General features: G+C 50.8%; 1 protein-coding gene across 1 annotated transcript in view; it reads right to left on the bottom strand.

Moving 5' to 3' along the window:
* Positions 1 to 1275: 1275 nt before the first annotated feature.
* Positions 1276 to 19087, bottom strand: part of SLC26A9 (solute carrier family 26 member 9) — a 30379-nt gene continuing 12567 nt past the window's right edge. The window contains exons 6-22 of the mRNA XM_025362773.1: positions 18118 to 18282; positions 17432 to 17584; positions 17055 to 17137; positions 16133 to 16280; positions 15723 to 15836; positions 15441 to 15518; positions 14772 to 14867; positions 12623 to 12729; positions 11775 to 11844; positions 11566 to 11658; positions 11313 to 11426; positions 9792 to 10073; positions 8407 to 8461; positions 7097 to 7242; positions 5537 to 5608; positions 3593 to 3636; positions 1276 to 3417 (exon numbers count right to left, since the gene is read on the bottom strand). Coding sequence (XP_025218558.1) covers positions 3009 to 3417; positions 3593 to 3636; positions 5537 to 5608; positions 7097 to 7242; positions 8407 to 8461; positions 9792 to 10073; positions 11313 to 11426; positions 11566 to 11658; positions 11775 to 11844; positions 12623 to 12729; positions 14772 to 14867; positions 15441 to 15518; positions 15723 to 15836; positions 16133 to 16280; positions 17055 to 17137; positions 17432 to 17584; positions 18118 to 18282 — 2229 coding nt within the window. The 3' untranslated portion in view covers positions 1276 to 3008. The remainder of the gene's footprint in view (positions 3418 to 3592; positions 3637 to 5536; positions 5609 to 7096; positions 7243 to 8406; positions 8462 to 9791; positions 10074 to 11312; positions 11427 to 11565; positions 11659 to 11774; positions 11845 to 12622; positions 12730 to 14771; positions 14868 to 15440; positions 15519 to 15722; positions 15837 to 16132; positions 16281 to 17054; positions 17138 to 17431; positions 17585 to 18117; positions 18283 to 19087) is intronic.

Raw genomic sequence — 19087 nt, 5'->3', positions numbered from 1 at the left:
TGATCAATGGACTATGGGTGTGAGGGTTAAATGTTTCTCTAGGACAGTTTGCAGATGCTTCTCACAGGGCTCCTGGGAAGGACTGGCGGGGTAGAGCCCCAGTTGCCTTTCACAGTGGCTTATTCTTGTGTTGGCTTTCTCTGCCTCCCTGTTTTCACTCTTGCCCATCACTCCTCTCCCTGAGATCATTGCCTGAATAGCCCGTGCACAGACTTTTGTCTCAGGTTCTGCATCCAGGGGGAATCAGGCTAAGATAGCATCATTAGAAAAAAAGTCTGAAACTCCTATGAGAGGGATGCTAATTGCTAATTTACCAAAATTCCACAGCTCAGCTGAATAGCAGGCTGAAGCAAGATTAGCTTATCTTAAATAAATATCATTTTGGGACTCATTGACTTCTCTGTCTCTGCAACATATCTTCTTCCTTCAACTGTTTCTCCTTCTGGTTATCCCCATTTTTTTTTTTAAAGAGATGGGGTCACACTTTGTTGCCCAGACTGGTCTTGAACTCCTGGCTTGAAGTGATCCTTTAAATCTCCAAAGTGTTGGGATTACAGGTGTGAGCCACTGTGCCTGGCCTCTCCCCATCTTTTTATTCTTGTGTTTCTCCATCCCATTGACCATTCATCTCCCTGCCCTCTTTGTTTTGTCTAATCTCTGGTCCTTCATCTCTTTCCACTTCATCCTCTTTCTGTCTCCTTTATGCCTTTGCTTCTTGTTTTTCTGTGATTCCTCTTATTTCTTCCCTTTCTGATTGCTGGTAAACACAGTTGACCGTCAACCTAGCTTGTGGGACACTTGACTCCCATGGCTTTGTTCTCCTTGCATTGTCTCACAAACAGGGGAGTGAAAGGTGGGATTAGATTGTGTGCTGCCCCACACTAAGGATTCTGAAGGCTTTGCTAAGTAACAATGGGATTGGCCCTTAATAGGCATCCCATGAAGGTGAAAGAATTAGTGAGTGAAAGGCATGCAGAGGGATGATGGGGCTTTGACATCGCCTATAGCCTCAAAAATCCAGAGTTGACTCTGGGTACTGGTACTGGGTGTGTGGACCCCTCAGCCCAATCTTCTCTCCCCAGTTTCTGTTATTTAGCTGGATCGTGGAAGTTTATGCATTCCCAGGAGTGAAAAATCAGAACTTGGAGAGGAGCTGGGAGACCCATGGAGAAATCTGAGTCCTCATTGCTTCCCCCCAGCATAATGCAAAGCAAGGCCAGGTCTCCGTGGAAGTGACTTGTTTTGCTTTTCTATAAAACCACCCAAACATGTGCATTTGTTCACATTTCAAATCCAGTTTATTACCAAAACAAACAAAAGGAGAATGAGGCTTAAATTAAATAAATTATGCAAATATCTCAAGAGATAAGGTTCCCAGACCTCCCTGGGAATTATATTATCACAGGTCAGTATCACTAAGAACATTCAAAAGTATTGAAATTCTGGATTATTTCACTACTTTGCCTCCATCTTTCCTGCTTCAACCAGGTCCAGAAGAGTGTTCTTTTCCAAATATTCCAGCGGAGACGTTTTCTTCAATGTCTTCCCTCTGCTCCACGTGTTTCCAATCTTACCTCCACAGCGGGCTCTGCAACCCTCAGACATGTTGCAGACCTCTCCCTGAGCCCCAACTCCAGGCCACTGGATCAACAATCCCCTTCAGTTCTGAGGCTGGTCTGGGGGTTGATGATTACTTGGGGGTTAAGGATCACTTCCTCAAGTCCTCAGGGGATCTAGATACTTGGTTCAAAGGGGACTCTGACTTGGAATGTCCTGAGGCTCTGTGACCTTCTCCCACCTCCTGGGCCTGAGCTAGACTTGGAAGGAGGTGGAGTAGGGGAGAGTGAGTTGTCATTGGCTAAGGCTCTTGTCCTCCTGGAATTTGGCACTTCGGGTGCTGGGCACGGTGAATCCCAGATAACATTGTCTTTCGCCTTCCAAGTTTTGAGTTCCATTGGCAGCCAGATGGCATAATGAATTCACAGAAAAGCAGTGCTCCTGGGCCAAGAATGTGTTGGCTCTTGGCCAGCACCCCCTCCTTTAACTCTAAGAAGACTTGTTAGCTGATCAGCTCACTCAACACACAGACACACAATGCAGGTCTGGCTGAAGTTAGAAATTGGGATGTTTTCCTAGGTTGGGCCAGCCCAACCTGTTAGGGAAGGGGTTGTTAAGTTGAAGAAGCTTGAGAAAAGCAGTGATAAGAGGCCAGAAGATTTTCTGTGCATTTCCATTGAAATTTTACAAAACACTTACACATGGAACCTATTTATTTTCAAGTCAACAGTGGGGTTCCTCTCAATACCTCCTTGTACATATGGAGAACTTAACCCCTATTTTCATCTTCATAGGAGAAGATGGCCTCAGGTCCTAAGGGTGTTAAGGAATCTTCCTGTGGAGGAAGACCCAATCTGGATCAGCCCCTTTCCATATCTGCATGCAGTTAGGGGATGCAGCGGGTCCCTGGAGGACTTCCTCCTTTGCCTGCAGAAGGACCCCATCGTGTCTCTGGGCCACAAGCTGATAAGGAAGAGTTAACATGATTGGCTGTTTGCCAAGTAAAGAAGGATAACACAGATTTACCAAAGGGAGGCATTTCCCTGACCGGCCCTGAGGTCAAGGGGGACTGTCCGGGCCCAGGTCCCATCAGTTTTCCCTGTGTTGGTACTAGCACCCTCTTTTCCTCTGAGTCTCTGGGTGCAAAGAAGGATTCCCAAAAACTTTTGTGCAGAATAACTGGTATCTATTACTAGGAAGCCAGAGGATTCTGCCAGCTACCCATCCCCCTCTTTGGGGTTTCTAGCCAGCCTCCAGGGGGAGGGAGCAGCCTCTGAGGGCAGGGGCACCAATGTTTCAGGGGACTGAGGCAGAACCTTAGTGGGCTGCCCCTGGGGAGGTAGCTCTGGTGGTCTCGATGGCCCTGGTCACTGTCCAGGCTAGAGTCTGATGTGCTTGCTGACAGCAGTGGTGGTTTGGGCAGCCTTGGCGATGACAGAGGGGGCATATAGTTACCAAGGCCTAGACTCCTGGGTGTGGAGAGCACATGGTCCTCGGGTGCAGAGCTGCCAGAGACAAAGTTGAGGCAGCTGGGGAAGGCAAGCCAGAGTCCTAACCAAGTTTATCCCTATGTCCCGTGACAGCCTGACACCATCTGACACTGAGCCGTGTGGGCTCTGGGACACTTTTTGAAGCTTGTACAGCAGGCCAGCACAGTTGTACTTGTCCTTCTGTTTTTGGCTCACTTGTAAAAGCTGGAAGTCAAGGTGTCCTTCAGCTGCCAAGGACAGGGCAGAGGTGGGTGGGGTGGAGCGAGCAGGAGGCTTGTCCATTGTGGCCAAGGCCTGACGGGTGAAGACTGGGCTTACCAGACTCTCATTCCTGGAAGGGTAGCACCCCGCTGCTGCTGAGAGGCTCTCTCTGGAGATGCAGGGAAGGAAAGAGGGGAGGAGACGGGGGAGAGGAGACAGGAAGCCAAGCTCTGGGGGATGCACTTTCCTCTGCCTGACACTCCCTGTGACCCAGGCTCATCTTTTGTGGAAGTTCCAAGTGCCAGGTGCTCTGTAGGCAGCATGAAGACTGGTCGGGCCCTCACAGGGCGGTCAGGGTCTCTGTGTGAAACATGCTCCCGAACATCTCCTGCAGGAACCACAGGAAGGAAGTGGGAGGGGAAGAGAGAGGTTAGACCAGTTGGGGTCACAGTGGCTGCAACCAAGAGGTGACCCTAGGAACCCCTTGCCAGAACAAGGCACCATGTGTGCCTGTGTGCCCGTGTGTGCGTGTGTGTGTGTGCGCGAGAGAGTGTGTGTGTGTGAACAGGGGAGAGGCAGGGTCATCCTAGGAGGTGAACCAGTCCAGCGTGGCAGAAGCAGGTGCAGAAATCTACATGTGAATTGCCTCCCGTGTGCTGTGTGACCTTCCACGTGTCCCTCGCCCCCTTTTAGCTTCACTTTCCTCATTGGGTAAAACAAGGGTTGGCAGTAGACAAGCTCTAAAGTCCTTTCTCACTTTGATAAGCTATTTTGGTCCTATCCAGGCTTTTCGGAATGTGCTGGAGATTCCAAGAGGGCACAGAAATCAGTCTGCCAAATCTCTGTGGCTCAAGCTCTATTTTCTAATCTGTCCCACCTGCCATCAGCACTGTGAGAGATGGATTCAGAGCACCACGGAGCTCAATGTCAAAAAGGATGGGAAGAAGCACAAAGAGAGACACTATTTCTCATAGACCCAAAGCCAGATTTCTCCAAACCTAGTTATCTGGTTTCTTTTAATTCAGGGTGTTGGTGGGGTGGTGTTAATCCAGGGGCCCTGTGGGGATGGTGATCCCTCATATCCACATACCTTTTAGGTTTTGTTTTGTTTGTTTGTCTTTGAGACAGTCTCGCTCTGTCACCCAGGCTGGAGCGCAGTGGCACGATCTCAGCTCACTGCAACCTCTGCCTCCCAGGTTCAAGTGATTCTCATGCCTCAGACTCCTGAGTAGCTGGGACTACAGGCATGCACCATCACACCTGGCTAATTTTTGTATTTTTAGTAGAGACCGGCTTTTGCCATGTTGGCCAGGCTGGTCTCAAACTCCTGACCTCAGGTGATCCTCCCGCCTCAGCCTCCCAAGGTGCTGGGATTACAGGTGTAAACCATTCCACCCAGCCACATGTCTTTTAGTTCTTAAGCCCTGTCCACATGCAATAATAATTTATTTTTAGACCCAGAATTCATTTATTCTACTAGAACATACGTTTCTAAAAGGCAGAGGCCTTTGTTTTGCTCACTGCTGTTTGTCCATCCTGAACTGCATCAGGCAAACAGTAGGTACACCATAAATACCTGCTGAATTAGTGAAAGAACAAGTGACTGCCCTGTCAATCTGGTGTGGTGGATGGGACAGGTATTACCTATGTTTCCCTAACTTCACAGATGATAAAAACTAGGGCCCAGGGTGTACATGGCTTGCCCAAGGTCACATGAATGATGTGTTGGAGAGTAAGAATAGATACTAGTTCTCTAGGACTTGGTCCAGTGACTCACCCTCTCCCCACGATGCCTTTCAGGGATTGAGAAGAATGAAAGCAAAGGCCAGGCATAGTGGCTTATGCCTGTAATCCAGGCACTTAGGAGACCGAGACAGGCAGATCGCTTGAGATAGGAAGTTTGAGACCAGCCCGGCCAACATGGTGAAACCCTGTCTCTACTAAAAATACGAAAATTAGCTGGGCACAGGCCTGAAGTCCCAGCTACTCAGGAAGCTGAGGCAGGAGAACTGCTAGAACCCAGGAGGCAGAGGTTGCAGTGAATCGAGATCATGCCACTGCACTCCAGTGTGGGTGAGAGAGTGAGACTTTGTCTCAAAAAAAAAAAAAAAAAAAAAAAAGAAAAGAAAAGAAAAGAAACAAAGATGACCACAAATCTTTGTGGCCTTGAATGTGACTGCTCTGGGCTGGAGGTGAGACAGCCGAGTGAACACCTTGTATTTGACAGCGACCCCATCCTTCCCCTCCTCACCCTGCTCCCACCCTCACAGCCCCGTCCCTCAGTTCACCTGCTCTAAGTCCCAGTAGCTGGGGATGTCCTCCTCTGAGTCGTACAAGGAGAGTTCAGGGTCCCCTGGAGCCTGGAAGGGAGGAAGTCAGTGCAGAATGAGCTTCAGTGACTGAACAGCAAAGTTGGTGCATGGTGGCAGGAAAAGGGACAGGTGGCTGGCTCTGGTTGGACGCTGCTTCCTGACACATGACTCATCCTCTTGCCCCTTCCCTCACCTGCCTCACAAAAACATCACAGCTGTGGTCTTCCCCTTTATACCAGACAGGTGTGTATCACGGTCTTCTCTCCCTTGTGGGCCGTTAGAGGCAGGGAAGGTTTTACCCAGCTTAGAAAAGCTACCGGCTAGCTGCCTGACCTTGGGGAATTCCTGTCCTCTTGGGAATCTGTTTTCTAATCTGTTAAAGTCTGATAACCAGCCTCACTTTGCTTGCTTTGTCCGTCACCACGCTGTTGAAAAGGTGTGTGTTTATGTGTATGATTTGTATCTGTGAATGTAGTCTATAATATGTAAGTAATGTTATATAAAATATAAATTATTTATGTCTATAACTAATAAAGTATACATATCAACGAGAGTAGCTGAACATGATTAGGGCACTGGCAAATACTGCAGTTTCCTCCCGAATCTCCCTCTTTGCTCTGCGGACAAGTTCACAAAGCAGGAAAGCCCGTTGTTCCCCCAGTTTCCCTCTAGGCATGGAGGGCAGGAGCCAGCGCCCGGTGTGTTCCTGGGCAGTCTTTCAGCACTTAGAATAGATGGTTTCACCTTCATCAGTCTCTTAAGGCAAAGAGCAAATCGTTGCTCTAGGGCCAGAAAAGCCTTTCTTATGACCCACAGAGGGCGGGGGAGGTTTTTATCCAGGGCTAGGGCACAAACAGAGTCTTGGGAGGCCAAGGGCAGGAGCTGAGCTGGGAGGGGACCCTGAAGGCTGAGAGACGACTGGGGATACCTAGGCAGGGACCCCAAGGGCGTGGGCTTTTTCTGACTCCTCAGCCTTCTGGAGTTTTAGATGCTGTTATTTGTATCCCATTTGTATGTCACTTACTGAGCTAGTAAATTAAATGTCGAAAAGCTGAGATAAAACTCAGACCCAATCTCTTCATCCCTCATCAGCCTGAAATCTCTAAGCTCTGGTAAGTTAAAATGGGTAGGCTTACTCCCCTCCCCTTCCTTCCCCAAAGCCCCCATTAGAAAGAGATGTGGAGGAGGCAGGGAACGATGCCAGCAGAGTGGGCCTGCTCTTCTACGCTTTGGGTGTTTGTGCAACCAGAAAATTTATATTGATAAAGAATTTTTACAATACGCAAAGCACTTTCAAGTGACACAAAAGATGTAATTATCATTTAACCCTAAAACAAAACAAAAGAAAAATGCAGAGAGGTAGGTAATGTTAGTTGATGGTGCTCCTTCTACAGATAAGGAAACTGAGATTCAGAAAACTGAAATGGCAGACTTGATATTGGAACTTAAACCTTCTCTTGTGTTCTTTCTAATACGTCTTGGTCCTGCTATTTCAGTGCCTTGGAGCCTAGGATTCCCCAGATGCAAGGACCTTACCCCTTGGAAATTGTGTCCTGGAGTCACATCTCTGGCATTTGCCTGGGCAAATAGGACTGCATCGTGTATGCTGGGAAAGACGTGCTTGCATTCTAGACTCCCATCCTCAAAGACGCCTCCATGGCTAATGTCATTGTACACCTGGGCTAGAAGGAGAAAAGATCACCTTCAGAAAGATAACAGCCACTGTGGATTGGAGCTGGGGGTGGGGAAGATGGTGAGACCAGAGCAGGGATGGGAGAGGACTGAGGTCTGAGCTCTTGCTGTATCTGAGGGCCATGGCATTGGCAGTGCAATATCAGCTCTGGACTGCAGAGGGCGACATGAACTTGAGGATGCTGAACGTTCAACCCAGGCCAGAAGGAAGCAGTTTGATTTAGGGAGTCAGTACTTTATGGTGATTCGAGTGGAAAAGCCTAAGCCATCCTTGAGGAGGCCACTGCCAGTTCTATCCCCCAAGGACCCATCCTTCCTCTTGTTTTCCCAGACCTTTCCAGCAACTTCCAATGTGTGGCAGAACCATTACTCTTAATCCTAGAGATGGTTTCTTGAGGGGGTGTCCAGTGAGGTTGGGGAGAATCCACTGCTTCTTACTCCAGAGCATATCATAGCAGGTCATTGCCACTGCAGATTCTCTCCCTGAGCATGGCCATGTGGAGCTTGGGACCTGCAGCCCTGCTGGAGGGGGTCTGACCCAGTGCAGGGAGCTGGGGGTGTATGTATGTGCCCCTTTACATTCTCTTGTGTGTCTGTGTGCACTTGCTCCCACATCTCTGCACTTTGCATACATGCTAATAATGTAAATGTCTGTTGCTCTGTGGCCACATCCTTGAGGCTGTGTATATGCACCCTTTGGAGGCTGTGTGCCTACAAAACTGCATATTTATACGTTCCCTGGGTGTGCTCTATGCCTATATAGATTCACAGAGTTTCTGATTGGGAGAGGATCCTCAAATCCATCTAGTCAGCCCTCTTGTTTTACATAGGTAGAGATAGATCCCTTGATAGATAAAGTGACTCAGCCAAGGATACATGGCAAATTAGTTATGGGGTAGATTAGAATACTAGCTGTCCTTTTGTAACTCCAAGACCCCCTTACCCTCATTCTGTCACTAAGGCCCCTAGGATGTTTATACAATCTGATCAGTCTCTTTGGACTTGTACCTGAAGCTCTTATGAGCAGGCAGCAGCTTGGGGAGGATATCTGGGTGCTCTCATTTCCAAGCTCCTCACTATTCAGACCCCACCAACTGTTCCTACCCCACACTCCTTGCCAGCCTTTCAGTCCCTAAATGTTCTCTTTGTCTTACCGTGGATGTTCACCAAGAAGACCTTCACGCCGATCTTCCCATAGGTGGAGCTCAGCTAGAAGTGTTGGGGTAGGGAGGCAAAAGGAAAGGAATGTTCTGAGTGGGTCTCAAAAGTGATTCACGAAACGTACTTCAGAGGGGAAGCCAAACAAATAAGCAACCCCGAGAGCCCAGCAGCCAAAGACGAAAATAGCAGCAAAGCACACCGCTTCTCCCTGGAGTGCTGGCTGACGGCTCCTCTGGGAAGGGGGGCGGAAATGGAGTTTTGCCAATGTGGCAGGCACTTAAAGTCACCATGGCCCCTTCTTGTGGGGCTAGATCTTTTCTTTTTTTTTCTTTTGAGATGGAGTTTCTCTCTGTCACCCAGGCTGGAGTGCAGTGGCGCGATCTCGGCTCACTGCAACCTCCACCTCCTGGCTTCAAGCAATTTTCTGCCTCAGCCTCCGGAGTAGCTGGGACTACAGGCACCTGCCACCACACCTGGATAATTTTTGTATTTTTAGTAGAGATGGGGTTTCACCATGTTGGCCAGGCTGCTCTCGAACTCCTGACCTTGTGATCCACCTGCCTTGACCTCCCAAAGTGCTGGGATTACAGGCGTGAGCCACCACGCCCAGCTGATCTTTTCTTTCAGTAGCTTAGATTCCCAGATTCCTTTGTGGCTTCAGACAGAAGCTGGAGGGGAAGACGGAGGCTCAGGGAATCAAGAGCTTCAGCCAAGGCTGGCCTGGACTCCAGATCCCGGCTAAGGAAGCCAGCTGAGGCCCAAGGCTGGGTATGGGGCCTGCCCTGAGCCTGGTTGATGGTGACATCAGTCTGAACACTCTTTGTGCCCATTGTTCCCCTGGCTTGCCTCTATCTGAGCCAGCTCTGAGGTTTGCTGACTCCTGCCATTGGTGGTGGCTGCTGGAAAGTTATCAGATAGATACATTCATTCAAGGTGTCCCGTGGGCTGTCTGTTTGGCCTGATGGTGTGGGGCGCTGGTGTTATTTCTTCCTCTCTCCTAGGCTGGCCAGTGAATGAGGGACAAGGGCAGCAGATCATGAACCAGGCGCCAAACTGAACCCTATTCAGAGACCCTGGGTGGGTTCTTGGTGGCTGAGAGGGACTTGGGATGGTCACTGCTGGGGCGTTGGGAGCATGGGGGCCTGAAGCTCTGGTAGACCTCTCTAGCCAGTCATTGTCACGGGCCGTCTGGGCCTGCTTTGTGGAGAATGTCCCATCCTGGTAGCGTCTGGGGAAAGGAGGGATTCCTAGGAGCCTTTAGCCTCCGTGGTGAGCTTCCTCCCTCAGCTTCCTGAAATGAGGCCTCCCAGGAAAGGGAATGTGGAGAGCAGAGCAGAGGGGGTGGAGCAGGTAGTGCTTGCTGCCCCCGAGAGCTCACCTTGGCCAGGGCCTTGATGCCCATCAAGTCCACAAAGCTGACTCCACTCATGTCCAGGATGAGGGTGTGGAAGGTGACGAAGGGCGGGACACTGGCCAGAGTGTCACTGGGCTCGCCGGGGGCCTCAGCAGAGGCCGGTGGCTCACTCTGGGCAGCTGAGGAGCTGTCGGGGCTGAAGGTGATGTAGGACACACTGGTGCCGTTAGCCTGCGTCTGGTTGTTGTTGGGGTCAGTGGGGGACGCGTTCTCAAAGTCCTGCTGCAGCTCCTGCAGGGAGACAGTCTGGAGGGGTGGAGATGGTGGGCAGAGTCAGGGACCACCAGACTGAGCCAGACCTTGCGGTGGCTGAAGCAGGGGCATGGAGGGTGTAGGTGGAGGGGAATAAATCTCCTCGGTGATGGTGAACACAGACCCCGAAAGCTCCACCAGAGAGGCCTCTCCCAAAGCCCCTTCTTGGGCAGGGCCTGCAAACTTGGTCTCCTACAACCCAGACAAAGTGAGAGGACCCAGCCAAGAGAGGCACTGAAGCCTCAGCCCACCCTGTCTGGGAGAAAGCCCCTCCGGGGACACTGAGCTCCTTTATTTCTTAAGACAGAGTCTCCCTCTGTTGCCCAGGCTGGAGTGCAGTGGCACTATCTCAGCTCACTGCAACCTCTGCCTCCCGGGTTCAAGTGATTCTCGTGCCTCAGCCTCTCGAATAACTGGGATTACAGTGCCCACCACCACGCCTGGCTAATTTTTGTGTATTTTTAGTAGAGACAGGGTTTTGCCATGTTGGGCAGGTTGGTCTCAAACTCCTGACCTCAAGTGATTCACCCACCTCGGCCTCCCAAAGTGCTGGGATTACAAGGATTACTCCCATGCCCCCCACTCCCCAGGCCTTGCTAGCCCTGGGCTGCCTAGGTTCCCCAGGAAATTCACTGCTGCTCCCCCTCTGGGTTGTTCAAAAGTCCATGGGCCATATCCTATCTGAGCCAGAAAATGGAGAAGGGCCGTGGGGGTTCAGTGGCTTCCCTGGGAGATGGTAGCACCTCATCCAAGAAGAAAATGCCCAGGCTGGGTGCAGTGGCTCAGGCCTGTAATCCCAGCACTTTGGGAGACTGAGGTAGGTGAATCACCTGAGGTCAGGAGTTTGACGCCAGCCTGGCCAACATGGTGAAACCCCGTCTCTACCAAAAATACAAAAATTAGCCGGGCGTGGTGGCACCTGTAATCCCAGCTACTTGGGAGGCTAAGGCAGGAGAATTGCTTGAAACCCAGAGGTGGAGGTTGCAGTGAGCCAAGATCACGCCATTGCACTCAAGCCTGTGTGACAAGAGCAAAACTCCGTCTCTAAAAAATAAAAGGGAAAAAAAAGAAGAAGAAAAATGCCCAGCGGCCACCAGGCAGTGTTCCCAGAGACTTTCTGTCTTTGCCTGTCAGGGTGGGAAGTGGGGTCCCCGGGGTACCATGAATAACAGGAGGCAATATCAGAATGGGCAGGGGAGCAGGGCACGGGGGCTGCTTCTGGCCTCTGTTCACCTTGGTTTTCATGAATAGAGACCTCCTCTGTTGTGTGGGCCTCATTCTCCGCTTCTCCTGCTTCTTGAGGTATTTTTGCTTGGCTAGTAATACTTTCTGGGGGTCCATGCCTGTCTGTAGGGAGAGAGCCAATAGCAATCTTGACCTCCATCCTCTATGGGAGTGACCTGTTTTCAGCTCCCACCACCCTTTTGCTTCCATCTTCTGGCCACTCTCTGTCCAGAGCCTCTGTTCCCCAGGCACTGAGCCTTACCTTGGCAATGACCTTTTGCCTGAAGATCTCTGAGTTGGCAAAGTAGAGAGGGGAGCAGTAAGTGATGATTTTAATCCCCTGGATATCCTGGGCCTGTGACAGGGAGACTGAGCTCAAGTTGCAGAAATGTCTTTACTGGCTTTAAAAAACAACCTCTTCTTGGGGTGGTGCAGAGTAAAAGAAAGAGGTCATAAGCTTGAATCACCTACCCTATTGTAGGTCTTGGGATTCACATAAATGTCTGTGTCCATGACCTGGGCCAGCGCATAGCCATTTCGACTGGATGAAGAAGGAAGAGAAAAACATAAGAGAATGTTCATGGCCCATGGGCCCGGAAGGGTGCTCCTGCTGGAGCCGGGGCAGAGCCAAGGTAGGATGGGGTCCTGTCCTCACCCCCAGACTTGCTGTGTCTGTCTTTCTGCACTGGAGACATATGTCTGGTGGCCTGTGGCCTCCTATAACTAGGAGGATGACAGGCAGGCCCTTGACATAGCTTCCAGACCAGAGGGCAGGGAAGTGAAGTGGTGGGAGCACACAAGGTGACAAGGTTCAGTTGCCCTGAAGTCATCACTTCCTTGTTCTGAGTTCTCAAGAAGAGAAGGTAGATTCCCCCAACATTCAGCATCCTCCCTGCCTTGGCCAGGACCCTTTCTCTGTGATACTCCCAGTGTGTAGAACACAGCTTCTGTCTTCTACCCTGGCACTCTCCTGGGGTGGGGTCCCATTTGGTTTGAGGTTCTGGCAGTGTCTTTGGAAGGATGTTGAATCTCACCACCTGCTCTTGCCCTCCTTTCTCTGCCACCACCTTCTCCCCAGCCGTCCCCAGCAAGACTATGCTGGCTTCCTCTGGGTTTTTCAGGATATGGGAAGTCAAACAGCCCAGCCTGTGCCCACAGTCCTGGCTGGGTTGGGCTCTCCTTGGGCCTGGCAGCAACTCCCGTGCCAGGCCCAAAGGTGGAAGGTACAGTGGACTAAGCCAGGCCGTGGCATGGTAGCCTTCGGAGGGCTGGCCCAGGGACCCGACTATGGGGCTGGGAGGGCGGAAGCTATTACTTACAACTGAGTCTGGAAGACCACGACCAGGACGGAGAAGGCAACACCCACTGCCACACCATAGGGCAGGCTGAGGAAGAAGGAGGAGAGGAAGCTCACTACCCAGATGCACTGTAAAAAGAGAGATGTCAAAAGCAGACCTGGGGAAAACACGACCTCTTTCAGGAAGTCTTCCTGGATTAGCCAAGGCCGTTCTCTGCTAGTAAAACCTCAGAGCCTTTCTTCTCTTTTTTTTTAAATTGCGTTTTTGCATTATTTTATGTTATTTGTGCTTCAGTTACACTTTCCTGTTTCCCTTAGATTGACTGTGGTTGCCTAATCTTGTCTGTGTTTTTAACAGAAGCCCCAGCACACAGGGAGGCAGCATCTATAAGAGCATGCAGCTGGGGTCAGATCTGCTTGGGTTCAAAACATGTGTGTTTGTTTGTTTTTGGAGTCAGAGGGTCTTTCTCTGTTGCTCAGGCTATAGTGCAGTGGCAAGATCAGCTCACTGCAGCCTCAAACTCGTGAACCCAAGTTGTGCTCCGGCCTTACCTTCCTGAGTAGTTAGGACTATAGCCACGTACCACCACACCCAGCTAACTTTTTATTTTTCTAGAGATGGCTCTCGCTATGCTGCCCAAGCTGACCTTGAACTCCTTACCTCAAGCAATTCTCCTGCCTCAGCCTCCTAAAGTGCTAGATCACAGGTGTAAGTCACTGCACCCTGCCCAAAGTTTTGTTCTTTAATGGCTATGTGAAACAAAAGGAGAATAATAACGCCTACCTTATGAAAGGATTCAAATGTTAAGGAAAGTGACGGTCCTGGCCTAGTGATGGATGCTCAGTGGGTGACCAGTAAATGTGAGTTCCCTCTCTCTGTCTAATAGCAAGCTGCGTGGGCCCTGGCAGGAGCTCAGCAGTGCTTTCTGATCGACTGGGGGCCTCTTTGTGTGTGGGTGGGGGGCAACATTGGGTGAAGTTTTGATAGTTGCCCCCTGTAGATTTTAAGACCCACAAATTCCTCTAAAGGAAATAAATCTGCCCAGATTCCTGTAGAGAATTGCTGTGAAGATCAAATGGAAACACAAGCCGCCATGTGAACCTAAGGAAATACTGCCATAGCAGGAGCTTGTTGGGCTATGGTCAAAGCAGATCTTTGGGCTGGGAACTGAGGTATAATTTTTCTCCCTGTCCTCATCACTCTCTCTCCTTGGGTGACCACAGATGAGCCACTCACTTCTCTGGCTTTAAGGATTTTCTTCCCTGCTTTCGATGGGTGAGCCTCCCTTCCCTATGAGACAGTACAGCCTGGAGGTCTGGAGTCCAAGACTTGGAGTTTTAATCCAGACTCTACCACTTCCTACCTCTGATGATTTACTTAACCATTCTGAGCCTTGGTTTCATCATCATTAAGAAAGGTTAGTAAATCCTCTCCCATAGGTTATGATGGGGCTTAAAATGGAGAGAATGCAGTGTTGTCAATGTACACTGGTCTTCGTGACTATGCCCAGAGGAAGATGCGGTGGAGTGTGTGACTAATCATAACAATAAGTCATGTTTGCAGAATGTTTGTGCTCATGTGGTGTTTTCCCACTGTGATCTCATTTAATCCTTGGAACCAGCGTTTGACGCAACCGTGACTGCATGAGTCTCACCCCCATTTACAGATGAGGAAATAGAACCCCAGGGAAGTCTAGTAACTTCCTGAAGGTTTTGGTCCTCTGGCTTTATGTTCTAGGTTTGTTTGTTTTTTTTTTTAAAACTATTTCCTTTTGCTTTTTTGGAGCTATATGTCATAAAGTAGTCATAGATAAGCTTTGTTGAGTATAAAATACGATGTAGACAACATGTTTACTTGTATTACCTTGCTTCTTCTTCATAGAAAACCCTGGGAGGCAGAGAGTACAAAATAACCATTTCCCCGATTAAGACACCAAGACTCAGAAAGGTTAGGGGGCTTGCTACTGGCCACAGAGCCAGCAGATGGCTGAGTGAGGGTTTGAACATAGGATGTTTCGCTTCGAAACTTGGACTTTTAACCACTCAGCTATGCTAATTAGGAAGCAGCAGACTAGAGAGTTCATTGTTAGGACAGGGCTAACTGACAGGGCTGTGGGGTTGGAGGAGAGGGCAGGGGCATGGCCGGTACCCAGAGGCTGCCCGATACTTACACAGTCCAACTTGCTCTTCCTCCACAGGTAGTAGGGGTCAGTGAGTTGCTTGAGGGAGTTCTTGAGATTGACAGCGATCAGGGCTCCTAGCACAGACTAGAGAAGCAGAACATTGCTCCAGGCCCCCAGGGTTTCCCCTTCTTTTTGCCCTCCTGCGCATACCCGACCCTGAAGCCTGGCAGGACAGAGATGGAGTTCTGGAACACCTGCCCTGGCTGCTCCCCCAAATGGCTGCATTCGCCCTTAGGTGTCGAAAGTGCTGGCGTTAGAGCCATGGGGTCCTTCCTGGCTCCATCCTTGCCCTATCTCTCTCCCCTCATCCCTAAATGACACATGCCTAGAGCCCTCCTAGCTGGGCTATATGAGAGCCCGGTACTCATGGGTAGGTGCAAATGCTGCCTAGGGATCAGACTCTGAGGCCAGAAGGCTGGAGTTTGGGACCAGCCCTGCACTGTGAGCTGCCTCACTATGGACAAGGTTACTTAGACTTTCAGTCTCAGTTTCCTTCACCTATGAAATGGGGAGGATAAAACCTGCATTGTCTACCTCACAGGTTGTGGTTGAGACTAAGTATGACAACGGTGGCACTTTGTAAAGTGCCACACAACTCTCAGGGATTGTTCTTACTGGAGTCTCTCGCTGTCCTCTGCTCGATGGTTGGGCTCTTACCTTGGGGAGAGGATACAGATAGGTCCCCAGGACCAGCATGGTGATCATCACCACCAGAGACACACACAGGCTTGCCACCTATTCCGAGAAAGAGTTGGGGATAGAGGATAGGTGTGAATTCTTTGCTCTTGATTTATTTCCAATCCATGGCTTTGGTGGAGTGGAGACTAAGAAGGGAAGAAGGGGGTTGGAGAAGAGCTGGCCTAGCTTGCAGTGCCCAGGCTTCTCTGGGGCAACCGTTCTGTTACCACCTCCCCACCACTCCCCTAGAACAAGGCTCACCTGGGATTTTCCTCCAGCTCCATCCACAGCCAGAGTGACGGAAAGCGCACAGCAAATGACATGAATTTTAAAGAAGGAGCCAAAGAAGTTGCTGCAGCCCAGGGCGATCATCTCCTGTCAGGAGGGGACAGGATTAGAAGCCAGTGTGGGGCTGGGGGGCACAGGGACCAAGTGCAGTCAGGCATGCAAGCTGGATTGTGGGCCTAGGACCTGAGAGTGACCCTGTGGCTATAAAGTCACACATTCCCAGTCAAGAGGACGTCAGCCTCTTGGGGTCAGAGGACCCCCTATCCCCCACACTCAAGGCAGCATGCCTCACCTCAGCCCAATGAGCACCCCACCCAAGATACCTCATGCCAGGCCTGAGTTGACCCATCCTGCCCAGTCCTGCCGGGAGTGGCCGGAGCTACCTGGTTCGAATCCACGTCGTAGCCGTGCTTGTTGGCCAGGGTCCGGCCCATAGCCAGGTTGATGACATAGCCCACGATGGCTAGGGAGAAGGCTGTGCCTATCATGTCCTTCCACTGCGAGACCACAGGTGACACTGGGGTGGGGAACCTGCCGAAGAGCCCGGAAGGAGGCAGAGCCCAAGGGTGTGAGTAGGGAGGGCAGCCAAGTCCTTCACCAGCCCACAAGGACCAGCCAGGCCCCCATGGTGTGCCGGAATCTTTGCCTAAGTTATCCCATGCAGTCTGAATCCTCAGCACCACCCCATAGGGTAGGGACCATCACTCCTGTTTTACAAAGGAGGAAACTGAGCTTAGAGAACCAACTTGCCCAAAGTCCCTGGGCCAGTACGTGGTAGGGCCTCGTTTGTTAACTCCCAGATTCTGAACCCTGCACGCTCATGAGTCCACAGACCCCTAGACCTTTGGTGCTGTGTGGCCTTCCCTCCCGTGCCTGCTCCAATCCTGCAGGACAAGCATCGCCCTTCTCTTCCCAGGGCCCAGCATGGTGCCTGGCACCGAGTGGATGCTTCATGAATCTGGTTGAACCTAATAGCTCCCTTTCTGCATGGACAAAGAACTAATGCATTAGAGCAAGGCAAAGAGCCAGCAAGGGGCTGATCAGAGAGGCTTTGTTTAACAGCATCAGTTGAATGAGATTTATGAGGGGAGTGTGGCAGTTAAGACTCATTTTTCATAAAATAGCCTACATTGGCTGGTTGTGTGACCCTTCTCAGGAAACAGTAATAGTAAGAATTCAGACATGGCCAGTGTCATACAGTTTCGACAGCACTTTCACAGAGTTCATCTTGTCTCCCTCTCTGAGCTCAGGCCTGAGTGGGGCATGTGGTGCGGGTGGGCCAGGCCTCTGGCCACCTGGACTCACCCGCGTTGGATTTCTCCCACGATCTGCATGTGATACTTTTTGGGCATCTTACAGCCCCCGGAGATAGCTGTTGCCACCACCACCTGCAAACCCCAGAGTGGAGAATAGGGATTAGCCCTAAGTTGGGGCCAGGGCAGGGGTCTCTCTCAAGTCTCCCTTTTCTCTGGGGACCCTGAATCCCACTCCCCTGCCTCGTTAGGGGGAATTATTAGAGCAGTAGAAAGAGAAGAAACGCCACATATGGCGGATGGGATGGATTCACATCTGACTTCCTGTCCCATTGGCTGCCAGTGGGGGGGATGGGGTGAGGAAGGGTAGCGGCTTCCTCGTCTCACAGCCTGGCCCCCCAACACCCCAGCTCTGGACACGGTCCTTACCACAATCATCTCTGTAGGGATGGGGAAGCGGATCTTGTGCATGTAGCGAGCATTGAGCTCCTTCACCAGCACCAGGAAGGCACCGCTGATGAGGGCGAAGATGAGCGAGGCGATGTTGGTGTGGGGGAGGTTTTTGCAAATGTCAATGAAGGTCTGGGGGAAAGAGCATCATGCTCACAGGCTCCCACCCCTTCTTCCCATACTACCCCACCTTTAGGTGTCTGACCCAGGGAAGGGATGCCATCAAAGCTAATGGAGGCACACCAAGACAGAATTAAAACCCAGATCAGGAACACTGTCCCCTCATCCACTACCCTCTCCCAAAAGGCACATGGGGAACTCGTGCTAGAAAAGGAATGCTTTCTTTTTCTTTAGAAGACTTTGAGCTAAAGAAGGAGGGATGGAGATTAGACATAAGGAAGGACTTTCCAGGCAGGGAGGGGTTGAGGCAGTAGAATGGGGAACTGGTGGAGAGGATACAGCTCTTTTCTGCAGGGATTAACTACCAAGAACCTCAAGGTCATGACTTTGACCCTCCCAAGACAGAAACCCCCTCAGAATCCTCTCTGAACAATAGCTAAGCCAGCCCTTGCAATGAGGAGCTCACAACTTCTTAAAACAGTACAGCCTCCTCGTGTGTCTGCTGGAGCCTTGCCCCGTTGGCAGGGGTGCATCCCCAGACTCACAAAGACGATGGACCCCGGGCCTGCGTAGGAGGGAATGGTCAGTCCGAAGATGTACTTGAGCACTGAAATCAGGATCTGTAGGCCGGCGGCCGTCATGAAGCCCCGGATGAAGGATTCGGAGAGGTAGATGGCCACAAAGCCAAACTGCATGAAGCCCAGGCCTATCTGAGAGGAGGAAAAAGGTGGTTGGTGGGGGAAGACCCATGTGGTTCAGCAGTTCCAACAACCCGCCCCACCCACACCTAGGTCTGGAGCTGTGTGCAGTCCTAGGATAGCAGTAGCTTGAGGGAAATGGGCCATCTGTGACCTTCACCTGCCCTTCACTGTGCTTTACATGCCTGCCATTAGACCTTCAGTTCCTTTAGAGCATGGGCCTTTTTGTTACATCACCTCTCTGGCTTTGGCTTCCTTATCTGTAAAATAAGTCTGGTCCTCCCCCAGTGTTTTCTCTCTCAGTAAATGACACCATCATTAACCTGGTTGCCCAACCAAAAACTTGAGAGTCATCCTCCCTTACCTCCCACATCCAATCTATCACCAAGCTTCTGGTAAAATATTCTTTTCAAGTCCAGCCCCATCTCTTTCTCTACGTGGTCTTGGCCTGCATTACTCCCGCCTGGGCCTCTGTGGAGTCTCCCAACAGGTTCCCTGCCTTGATTCTAATCCACCTCCCACTCTTCATTCTCTGTGTAGCCGAAATTATCCTTATAAACTGCTAATCAGACCCAAAGCTGCCGTTTAGAGGACAGACCCCAGATTTCATTGTCTGGCTCCTGCCTACTTTTCTATCCTCTTCTGGGGCCCTCTACCCTCCAGCCACACCAACCTCCTTGCTTTCCCTGGGCAGATCACACTCTCTCAGGCCTCAGTGTTTTTAGGCACTGTTCCCTCTGCCTGGACCATCCTCTGTATATCTTGTTCCCGGTTAGCTTCTCATCCTTTAAGACAGGTAGAGTGTCACCTCCTCTTT

The sequence above is a fragment of the Theropithecus gelada genome, chromosome 1 (assembly GCF_003255815.1).
Source record: "Theropithecus gelada isolate Dixy chromosome 1, Tgel_1.0, whole genome shotgun sequence".
Lineage (NCBI taxonomy): Eukaryota > Metazoa > Chordata > Mammalia > Primates > Cercopithecidae > Theropithecus > Theropithecus gelada.
The sequence above is the reverse complement of the archived record's forward strand: the minus strand, read 5'-3'. Positions and strand labels throughout refer to the sequence as shown.